Here is a 12,511-nt window from a genome sequence, read left to right as displayed (position 1 = left end):
ATCCTAAATTATATAAAAGAAAAAGAAGAATGTCCAGCGTGTTTTACTAAAGTGCAGGAGAAGGACTTAAAGGTAATTAAAATAAACCAGCAAGGAAAAAAAGTTAGACCCGTCACCAGATCCTTTGCACGTAGCGTAAATGAAGACCCAAGAACAGAAGAGCTCATAAACGTAAACGTTATTGAAGCACAAATACACAACACAAGTCAAGCCGGCTTATTACCCTTAGATGCAGGGAATAGTACGCAACATGGAGAAGTTCCGCAATCAATACCCAGACCAATTCGTCAGAGAGGTAGACCAAGTCGTCGAAGGAACACACGACGTCCCGTTAATCGGCCTTTACGTAACGAAATAAATCGAGCGGAAATGGAATCTCTTATTCAGCAGACAGTAGAACGGGTTATTTCTTCAATAAGTAGCAACGCGCAACAAAACAGTCATATTCGACTAAACAGATCGCAGAGTAGTAGCAGAAGAACTCATTATCAATTAATAGGCACAAATAAAGTGGCTGAGGTGATTCAGAAGTGGGGAATCCATTTTGATGGATCTTCTAACGGGTTACCCGTGGAAGAATTTCTATATAGAGCAAAAACGTTGACTCGAGAACATTTAGGAGGAGATTTTGAAGCTTTATGTAGGAATATACACATTGTTTTGATTGGCAAAGCTAAAGATTGGTACTGGCGATACCATAAGGGAATTGACCATCTTACCTGGTCAGAGTTTTGTTTGGCGATACGCCATCAATATAAAGACAGTAGGTCCAATTATGAAATAAGGGAACAAATAAGAGCTCGCAAACAGAAACCAGGAGAAACTTTCGAAGGTTTTTACGAAGCAATATGTCAATTAATGGATCGATTGCCTACAAGATTAGAAGAAGACGAATTAGTAGAAATTGTACAAGGTAATTTATTGGCTGATCTAAAGGATCGACTACTTTTCGAGGAAATACGGTCAATCAGTCACCTACGTCATCTGGTACAAAAGAGAGAATTTTCTTAAAGAATCGAGTCGTATCAAGTTTTCAAATACACGAGGAAAAGAGATAGGATCACACCGAGTATATGCATTAGAGGAAGTAGAAGAAGAAGCAAGCACAATTGAAGGTCATTCTCAAGTAGCAGCTCTACAGAAAAACACTGAGAAGTTATCTTGTTGGAACTGTTGTATTCAAGGCCATAAGTGGGAAGATTGTTTAGAAGAGAGAAGAATATTTTGTTACGGGTGCGGTACGCCTAACATTTATAAGCCCAATTGTGTGAACTGCAAGAAGCGTTCGGAAAACCGGCAAGCAGGGGCATCCCAGTCAGTGAGGCTGTCCCACAACCAATAGAAACCAAAAAACCAAGCCTATCCGATTATTTGAATCAATCTAAAACAGATAGTCAAATAGAGAATAGCTCACATGTTAATCATAACCTTAGGTTTTTGCCTTATCACGAAAAATGGAAAAACTATTTAGAAATTAGGAACAGAATTTTTGAAGCACCGAAAAATAGAATAAAAAGAAATACACACCGAAGGAGGAAGTTTTTTAAAAATATAAGAGCTAAAAGTAAGATACTTATATCTACAATATTCCAAGACAAAACTGATATGCGTAGTTATGCACAAGTCTCCTTTTTACAATTTTCTGAATTGGGTTTGTTAGACACTGGTGCAAATGTAAGTTGCGTGGGTGCAGATTTAGCCCAGCAAGAATGGTCCAAATATAAACAATTTAAAAGCTTGGGTTCCAATGTGAAAACAGCTGATGGAAAGCAGCATAAGGTTTTAGGGGTTATGCCAGTAAAGCTCCAATATAAGGACCAAGAGAAAGATATGGAATTATATGTTATACCTTCTATTAAGCAACGTCTGATACTAGGCATAGATTTTTGGAGAATTTTTAATCTAGCTCCAGGAATTATAAGTTCAGTAGAACGCGTATCTGAGTTTGAATTAGATAAAGAAACAGAAACATGTCCGTTAACTGAAAAAGAGTTGCAACAATTAGAGATAGTCAAGGAGTTTTTTCCTAACTTTGAAAAACAGGGCCTTGGTCGCACGTCGTTGCTAGAACACCACATTGATGTAGGTGAGGCCAAACCAGTAAAGCAGAGATATTATCCGGTAAGTCCTGCAGTAGAAAAGCTTTTATACCAAGAAGTAGATAGAATGATAAGCCTAGGAGTAATAGAACCATCTCAAAGCGCTTGGAGCTCTCCAATGAGAATGGTAGTGAAGCCTAACAAAGTGAGGTTATGTCTAGACGCGCGAAAGGTGAATGAAGTAACTCACAAAGATGCATACCCATTGCAAAGCATCGAGGGTATATTTGCTAGATTACCGAAAGCAAATATCATTTCAAAACTAGATTTAAAAGACGCTTATTGGCAGATATGTCTAACAGAGCAATCAAAGGCGTTAACAGCATTCACAATTCCGGGAAGGCCATTGTATCAGTTTACAGTTATGCCTTTTGGACTATGTAATGCCGCCGCAACCATGTGTCGCCTGATGGACGAAATTATTCCACCAGAGTTACGGCATTGTGCTTTTGGTTATCTTGATGACCTATGCATTGTAACATCAGATTTTCAGTCTCATTTAGCAGTTCTGGTAAGAATAGCAGAACAATTTCGTAAAGCCAATTTGACGCTTAACTTGGCCAAGAGCCAATTTTGTGTGACAAAAATAAATTATTTGGGCTATGTAATAGGTAGCGGAGGAATTTCCACAGATCCTGCTAAGATTTCTTGTATTTTAAATTGGCCAACGCCGAAGAGTTTGAAGCAAGTTCGTGGGTTTTTAGGAGTTTGCGGTTGGTACCGAAGGTTTATCAGAAATTTTGCAGAAATTAGCTGCCCGATTACTGATATACTGGCTACAAAAAGAACGTTTAAGTGGACTTTAGAGGCACAAAAAGCAATGGATAAACTTAAATCTCTTTTAACCACGGCTCCGGTATTAGCAAATCCAAATTTCGAACAGAAATTTTTCGTGCATTGTGATGCGTGCGATAAAGGGGTTGGAGCAGTTTTGGTTCAGTTGTCCGATAATCAAGAAGAAAAACCTATAGCATACATGTCTAAGAAACTAAGCAAGGCGCAAAGAAATTATAGCGTAACAGAACGAGAATGTTTAGCGGTCATTCTAGCCATAGAAAAGTTTCGATGTTATTTGGAGTTACAGGAGTTCGAAGTTGTAACGGATCACTCCAGTTTATTATGGCTAATGAGACAACAAAACGTATCAGGACGATTAGCCAGATGGATATTACGTTTACAAGCGTTTAAGTTTACGATTTCACACCGTCAAGGAAAAGATCAGGTAGTTCCAGACGCTTTGTCAAGAATTTGGGAAGCAGACATAGAATCTCTGGAAAAGATGGAACCAATAATAGATTTGGAATCATCAGCTTTTTTAGATAAGGAATATTTAGAACTCAAACAAAGGGTTTGTGAGAATTTAGAAAAATTCCCAGACTTACAAGTGAAGGACAAATTTGTATATATTCGAACCGAATATTCATGTGGAAGCGAAGAAGATAATTCATACTGCTGGAAATTATGGGTACCGGAGAAATTAAGATTAATAGCAATAGAACAAGCTCATGATAACATGTTATCGGCACATGGAGGGGTTCAAAAAACTATAGAGCGATTAAGAAGAAATTTATTTTGGCCAGGATTATCCAAACAGGTTCGAGAATACATAAGCACTTGTGTCACCTGTAAAGAAACGAAAGCTCCTAACAAAATATTAAGACCTCCCATGGGAGTACAAAGTGTGTCAGTCAGACCGTTTCAAAAATTGTATATTGACTTACTAGGACCATACCCGCGAAGTAAATCAGGACATATTGGTTTGCTCATAGTTCTTGACCATTTTAGCAGATACCATTGGCTTTGCCCAATGAAAAAATTTACATCAAATTTGATTCAGGAATTTTTAGAAAAACAAATCTTTCACTGTTATGGAGTACCAGAAATTATTATCAGCGACAATGGATCCCAGTTCAAGGCGGTTGCCTTTGAAGCCTTTTTATCTAAATACGGAATTAAGCATATTTTTACTGCGCTATACTCACCGCAGAGTAACGCAGCTGAAAGAGTTAATAGATCGCTATTGTCCGCGGTGAGGTCATATTTAAAACAGGATCAACGAGAATGGGATAAATATTTAACAAATATATCTTGTGCTCTTAGGTCAGCACTTCATCAGTCTCTAGGATGTTCACCATACAAGGCTCTATTTGGAATAAATATGATTAATCATGGCGACGAATATAAACTTTTGAGAAATTTACAATTGTTAGAAGAATCCATACCCTTTAGTAGAACAGATACTCTTACCTTGATTCGTAAGGATATTCTAGACAATAGTAAAAAAGCATACGAATGTAATGTAAGACAATACAATTTAAGATCCAGTCCCGTTTCATTCAAGGTCGGCCAAGAAGTTTTTAAAAGAAATTTTAACTTGAGCAATTTTAGTCAGAACTATAATAAGAAATTAGGACCTCAGTTCTCGCAATGTCGAGTTAAGAAGAAATTGGGAAATGCGTATTATTTATTGGAAACTTTGCAGGGGAAAGAAATTGGAACTTATCATGCGAAGGATATTCGACCTTAAAATTCCAGTTAATCTTCCGCCTGGTAGTTGTCAGAATTACCTGTGTTTGTAATGGTTGCATGTAAATTTAAATACTAATTATCCGACGCATATTTAAGTTTATCGCAAACTATCGAGTGCGATCAAAAATATACGGCGAATTCATAACCGTTTATAGTAATAATGCATCTCTGCAGAAGCTTTGCAGCGTAACCGCAGCTAACTTCATAAAGGGAGGGCTTTGAGAATAGAAGGGAAAGGGTATATAAGAACCTTCCACCCACACTTCCACCTCTTTTCATTATTCTGGCTTAACAACGAATTGCTTTCGTTCCCCGAAAAATAAAGTGAACAGTTAAAATTTTTTTCTGGTGAAAATCACCAAATAAATAAATTCACTCGGGTTAAATAAAATATTCGTAAGCCAGCAACAAGCCAAAAAGAAAAAGGCAGCTGGAATAATTAAATTTTTGGATACAAAATCTCGACCTAGAGGCATAGGAGGCGTAAGCCTAACCTAAAGACCTCGTGGTGAACCCTATAACCATAGGTTATTCATAGGTCATTATATTCATTTCATAAGGTATGTCGACTAGAAAAATTTTTTTTTTGACATTCGTCTAAAATCATATTATTCGATCTAGGAAAAATTTACATAAATTTTGGCATAAATCGTCATAGGCCTATCACCAACGCCACATGGCCAAGACGACAATTCAACCAAACTCTACAGAAGGAGAAAATTAAATCGCTGGTTTTAAACATTAGTCAACAGTGACGTCATAGTTTTGCCAGTTGGAATGTTAGCTGTCACAAGGCGAAAAGTTGTGTGCAAAAGGGAGAGAAAATTATAAAGTGGTCATACAGAAAATTTTTGTTTGTAAATGAACAAACAGAACATAATCAGTTACAAAAATTATTAGCAAAAAAAAAAAAAAATTATTAATTTTAGTTGTCGGGGTTGTAAACAAAAAAAAAAAAAAAAAAAATTATATTTGCAAAAGAAACGAAAATTTTTATGGAAATTAAAAGTGTCAATTCGATAACGAATAGAAAGATACCCTTTTTCAGCGCACCTATGTTAGAGTCAATTTTTTTATTGTGAGTTTGTGTGTCGGTATTAAGCATTTAAAACACTAATTGAATCGCATAATTCTTTAAAACAAAACCATAAAAAAATATATTTAAAAACATCAAAAATCAACACACGATCCAGCTGCTGAAGGCCTTCATCGGTGGACTTTCCAAAATGTAAGTGTATTCTTTTTATCTCTTTTACCTTTTTTACCGCAAGAGCGCATAACATATGGTGATTAAAACTAAAGTGCAAAAGAAGAAAAAAGGTTTGACAACCACATATACCTATTTTATGCTGCTCACTCGCTATTATTGTTTTCTTTTATTTGTCTTATGCATTCTAAATTTTATTTGCCTTTATCACACATACAAACTACACTAAAAATCATGAAATTTTGAATTAATTGAATTAAAAGTATTAAAAGATATAAGTGCTATCAATCATTCGGTGTCGCAATCAATTTTTTTGAATAACTTTGGAAAAAATTTTATATTATATTGCATCAGTCTAAATGCAGGGAAAAATCTGTTCGTTTATATAGTTTACAATAATCATAACAAAAAAACAAAAAAATTTAAAGTAAACAACAAAAACATGTAATACAATAGTTAATAATGAAGCGTAGATTTAAGTAAAGTAGTGGGAGAATTTATATACGATGAGAAGAAAATGCCTTGGCGAATGAAATTGTTTTTGAAGAATAAGTAAATAAGAAAAATGTATTTTGAATAGAAGTCTAAGTTCCCACAACATGATTATATAAAAATGATGAAATAGAATGTGCATTTGGGGTCCTTTAACATATCATAATTTTTTGTCTTTTGTTATTGGCCATGGACGGGAGGGTATAGATGCATAATGGCAGCCAACATCTAAGCCATACTAGAGCTAGACATCATACATTGGGAGGAGTTCGCGTTAGATAGCTAGTTGATTAACTTAGTGGTATTTTTTTTTGTCCTGTTATTTGCGACATTAAAAGTCCATACGTTTGTTCGTTTTTTTTTTGGAGAATGCAATTCTCTCTTTTAGTTTCATAGGGACTCTATAATAAATTATATGTAGCGAGATGTTTCGAAAACTGCAGCAACAACCCATCCCACCCGGAAGAGCTACGGTTACAAATTAGGGTCCCGATCCGCTGTAAGATCGTAATATCATGGTGTCAGTTTTTTTTGAGAGCCAACACTACACAGCTACTGTACATGTTATAGTTTTTCCTTATATTGAAATGCATACAGACAAATGTAAAGGTGTAAGTGAAAAGTATAAAAAGCTCTTATCATAAATTTGTGACTGATCAGACGTTGGTATATATCAGAGAACTGCAATGAGTAATAAATTTTTCGGTGCACCCAATCAATACTATATATGTCATTGTCTTGTTTGATCGAATGACTAACAATAAGTTAATCTATCCATATACAGTGAAACCTCGATATAACGAATCTGAGGGGGATCGCAAAATTATTCGTTATATCTATTGATTCGCTATAGGTACTGAAATGTAAGACCTTAGTCCTTTCAAGGGACTTAACAAAAAATTCGTTATATTGGGTTTTTCGTTATAACGAAGTTCGTTATATCGAGGTTTCACTGTATATATGTACTTGTAACTCTTTGCAATTATTTCCATGGTCACCCTAACAATTTACTTTGTTTTTGTATATTGGCTCGTTTACTCGAGTTTTATATTAAATTAGTTTGGTCTCCCGATTTGAGGACATTGAGCTATTAACCAGTCATATGTGCAAATATAGTCAATTTGTCGGTTTACAAAACGTGCATTTTAATTGTTTTATTTTAACATTTAAAACCAATTTATATTTATGAAAATTTTGTAAATTGGCAATGTCATAAAATGCACACACACTCAGGAACACGCACACGTACACATATACGAAATTTGCCATTTTGTGGCATTTAAAATGTGCGTGTGTGTTTGTGTGTGTGTGAGACATTTCGCGTGCTTCTCTCTACCAACTCCCAATTGCCATTTATTGCCTTGTTGTCTGGTAATTAAAATGGCTCACGGCTGGTGGCTCGTTTCGCACGCTTTTGGACAGGTTTCGGTTTTTCCCTTTTTTTGTACTCCCTGCCATTGCGTAATGTCTGGCTAAATTAATAATTTACCACATATAAGGACAGCGGCAAATGTTGTTAATTAATTTGCATGTTATAAACCGACAAATGATGTGACAGACGACAGGGGAAGGAGTTGAAATTTGTTTACAAAGTAAGTTTAAGAACGTCACCGTAAATTCTCTTTAGAAAAAGATTATTAGAAGATAAAAAATATGAATCAATATGAACCAAATCGTTCGCCATGTCGGCAACGAGACGTATGATTAATAAAAGCCATAAAATTGTAGAAAAAGACAACAATAAAAATATGTTCATAAAAAAGGGTAAACATTTAATTGCTTGCCAAATATTTGTCCTCCCAATGAGTTTCAAGCAAACAAATTATCCTTTATCCATTCATCTCTTTGAGTGCTAGGAAAATAGACAGAATTGGAGAAACTTTAATAGTAAAACTTATATATATATATTTTGTTCATCTTTGTTTGTTTTTTGTCTAGCTACTGCCTATTATGTTTTCCTCTTTGCTGGGCTTTTTCTCTCATTTCCTCTTGTTATATTCTTTTCTTCTGTCTATGCATTATCGGCATATATAACTTTGGCCTCTGTTTGAAACTTTGATGCGTGACAAAATGTGCAAAAGAGCTCCCCGCGATAGAGTTTTCCCTTGAAATTTTTGTATGCAAAAATCTTATGTGAAGTATCGATTTTGCCGGGGGCTAAACATTATTTACAAACGAATGAACTTTCAAAGTATCTAAAACAAAACAGATGACAGAGAAAAGAAAAAAAGAAAACTCATGTGGATTTCCATGGGTGTGAGTGAGTGAGTGTGTGCCGTTTGTCTATGGATGTGTGACCAAGTTTTGTTTATCTATTCCATAATCTTTAGACTGTGGGCAGATTGAGAACATGAACTTTACAAATACAAAAAAAAACGAAAAAGAAACGTTTTTGAGTCCTGGAAATTGCAAATAAGTCAAGGCAATCTATAGACAACCCCTTAGATATATTTAGTTCAATAACATCCCAAAGAAGACTCCTGTCTTTTAACCAATATCAGATATATGGTAAACCTAGACATTCTCTAAAGGAATTAGAAGACTTTAGAACAATCAAAACTTTCCACTGCACTTTTTGAAGACTTGACTAGATAACAATATTTATCACTATTACTATTCGAGTGTTAATTAATCATTTTGTATAATTGACTTATGAACTTATTTTTGCAGTGACTGTAAATATTGGCTCGCAAGTTGCTGACAATTTCATATAGACATAGATATAGACATAGACATAGAATTTTTTTTTCTGCAACTATGCAATTTTCACAAGTCTAACGACTCCATTGCTAAAGTAAAAGTTTATGTATTTTAACATTTTACCCTTTACTTTTGGTCGTAACGCTTTAAGCATTAATCTTTTTGGCGTAAAACTTTTACTGCGCCAACCGGAATAGAAGGGGGGATAAAAAATAATAAAAACGACGAAAAAATGTTCATGGAAAGTAATTTAAACTTTTGCTTTTACTTTTGTCTGCTGCCTGGTTACTACTTCATCTTCATTTTACACTTCTCCTCGTCTCTCCTTGACGCTTTACACTCAATAAACGCCAGACAAAAATTTGTTTAACACTTTTGCCTATTGGCAATGTAAAATAGAGTAGTAAAAAATAAGAGGAAAAAGAAAACAACCAAAATACATTTCGATTGTCTTTTGCATAAGCCGCTTAGGTGCTTACTTTGATTTCTACAGCGTTAGCCAAATAAATTTTATGGCCCAAAGACGTAAATTCATGATTTACTTTTTTTCCACGGCGTTCCTTGTTATTTTATTGGATGTAAGTAAGAAATCGAAATGTCATTGAACAAATAGAACTTTAAACCTTAATTTTTTATGAGGCTATTTCGTATTTTATTTTTATCTGCATTTTCGTTACTCCTCCTTTAATCAAATGTCAATTGAATGATAAAGAAAGGGGTTAAGGCGAAAGAAACAGAAGATTTACACTAGTAAAGGAATCTAAATATTTATTATTAATATTTTATAAATAAAAATTTTTCTCAAATTTAAAGTTTTCGCAAACTATTACATTCAAAGGGGCTAAAAATAAGACTAGATTTATTTAAAGCCTTTTTAAAAAAAAGCAATTTGCTTTATTCAATTAGTTTAAAATAATAATACATTTATAAGAATAAACTGATTCAGAAAACAGAATCTGAAAAAATGTAAGACAATCTCTAATACAGTTGTCCTTAAATCCAAGTCCCTCAACCACTTTGTCTATTACAATATAGTACAATATTAGTAACAGGTACTACCTTATTATTTACATTTAATGCAACTTCTTGACAGTGATTTTTAACCGGAGGGCCGGGGCTTACTGCGATCGAAAGTTATTTGAAATGAGAAACGGAATTTTTACAGGAAAACCAATGACGAAAGGTTCTTGTTTTGTGTACCAAGTGAAATGAACTAGGTCATATTGGCATAAAGCAATGGATGCCATTTCGAAAACGTGTTGGTTTCCTCAGGTACTTGAATAAGTGACTAAAAGTTAAGCTTAAGCAAATGATAATAATGATAACTGTAATAGAGTTTCAGGTAATGTACCTTAACTAATTTGTAGTTATAAGATTTCACCTTAAGCTAACGTTAATTATGTAAGGATCAAGAGATCTTACGGTCAAGACGGCCGAGTTGTATCTTGGTATTTTGAATCACTCTCTGAGAGCGAGGTAAGTTTAGAGCGTACGACATGTGAATCAGTCGATGCTGAGCGTTGAGGAGAGTAGGACAGATATCGAGAGAATATCGAGAGAATAATAATCTCTCCCGAATCTCCTAAATATTCTGATATCGGTTGATTCATCTATGGATGGATGATCATAAAACTAAGCAATTCTGTCTGAAATGGGCAGTTCTTCCACTATGGAGTCCATACAATTGCTTAAAATTTGATGGCTTTAATGAGGAGGAGGTTTTCAGGATGTCCGTGACATTTCGTGCAGAAAGTTCTCGTTGGTGTATATTTCATGGGATACGACTGTGGCAGACCACATTTTCCCACGGTTTATTCATCTGTGCCCGTCCACTATGAGTGGATAGTTCATATAATATGTAACAATAATAAATTCAACATCAATTCACTTGACTATGGCATTCAAATGGTTCAAAAATCTTTAGATCAGAAAAAAAACTCTTATAGCAAGTCCGATAGTCGAGAAAAAAAACAATAAATTTAATAAATTTAATGGCCTATCAGTATTTAAGCTCATATTTGCCAAACGAGTTTATTATATAGATCCATGACTTGACAATATTCACTGATTTGGTATCCTGCTGTTTTTCGAATACAATAATAATTAATAATTAATTTAATGTCAATCGTTGAGAATTGATTCGTTTAGATTCGCCAAATGAGACCAATTGTGTTATGGTCGTAACTAGCCTGTATATAATGGTATGATGGAGAGATAGCCAATATAGTTAGCTTTCATCATGCTGTTACTTGCTTTAACAATGAGTAGCTTCTTCGCCATCGCTCCTGCCCTTAATTATAGTATGTTACGTACTATTGGTGGGCAACTAGTCCGTGCTGGAGAATATCCGTATATGGTATCCTTGCAAGTAAATCCTAGAAACTATTGTGGCGGTACATTGATCTCAAAGACCATGGTAGTAACAGCTGCACACTGCACTGATGGACAAAACACAAATACGATAAAAGTTGTTGTGGGCACCGTAGATTTAAGTTCTGATGACGGACAACGATTTGATATTAAAAGAATTATCGTTCATCAAGAATACGTCGCTCCGAGCAAGAATTACGACATTGCCTTGCTCCAGTTGACAGAGGCAGTTGAATTCAATGAGAATGTGCGCAGTATTGCATTGCCTGATGAGCACGTCTTCTACTTGCCCAACACAATAGGAACCACCTGTGGATTCGGTTACATCAATGAGTATAAACAGAGGACAACGCAACTGAGATGTGTCAGAGTTCAGTTATGGGGCCCCGAATATTGTAATGGTGACAATATTCCAAGGGTAACGAAAAACATGATTTGTGCAGGACTTCCAAGCGGACAGCAAGGGTCATGCCCAGGCGACTCCGGTGGCCCATTCGTTATTGATAACAAACTCGTCGGAATTGTATCGTGGGGGTTTGGTTGTGGCGCAGTCCATCGGCCGACTGTGTATACAAATGTGCCACGTTTGCGTAAGTGGATAGATCAATATCTTACTATATAAAACACAAAGTATTGGATCGAACATGGTGTATATATACCTTTATTCTTAATCAGCATAAGACGCTAATTCTTCTATGACGCTAATCCTTCTATGAGATCAAAGTCAGTTGTCCTTACCGCTGCGCACTGATTTGTGGGGCATATCATCGCGAAGAAAGTTATTATCGGCACCTCCGATTTAAGTGCTGGTTACGCACTCTTTCTTTTATGTTGAAAGAGAATAAAAATATATATCTTCTGCATTTATATGTTTGCATTTAGGGTTCTAAATACTGCAGGATCGGATCGCTATATCATAAAGCTCCATAAAATTGCCGTTTGTTGTTTCGTTATTTTCTAAACTTCTCTCATAAAAGTAAACATTTGTCAGTTTGATATACCCAAACTAGCTGTGCCGAATTTCATTAAGATCTGTAGTTAGCCCCGGCGTTCTGGTTTTGCTATATTTTAACCAATACCATTATTAATTAGAAAAAAAGTTTCGATTCGCCAA

At 35.1% G+C, this 12,511-nt stretch overlaps 1 protein-coding gene across 1 annotated transcript; it reads left to right on the top strand.

The window, feature by feature from the left end:
• The first annotated feature begins 11,440 nt into the window (after positions 1-11,440).
• On the top strand, positions 11,441-12,019 carry LOC137577696 (trypsin 3A1-like). Its single transcript, XM_068291231.1, has one exon. The coding sequence runs from the start codon at positions 11,441-11,443 to the stop codon at positions 12,017-12,019; it is 579 nt and encodes a 192-aa protein (XP_068147332.1).
• The last annotated feature ends 492 nt before the right edge of the window (positions 12,020-12,511 follow it).

Source organism: Drosophila tropicalis, unplaced genomic scaffold (assembly GCF_018151085.1).
Source record: "Drosophila tropicalis isolate 14030-0801.00 unplaced genomic scaffold, ASM1815108v1 contig_593, whole genome shotgun sequence".
NCBI lineage: Eukaryota > Metazoa > Arthropoda > Insecta > Diptera > Drosophilidae > Drosophila > Drosophila tropicalis.
Note: the sequence above shows the minus strand (reverse complement) of the source record. Positions and strands in the feature narration are given on the sequence as shown.

Bases quoted from the DNA above. Each gene is read 5' to 3' on its own strand.
- LOC137577696 (XM_068291231.1), top strand. From the start codon at position 11,441: ATGGTAGTAACAGCTGCACACTGCACTGATGGACAAAACACAAATACG.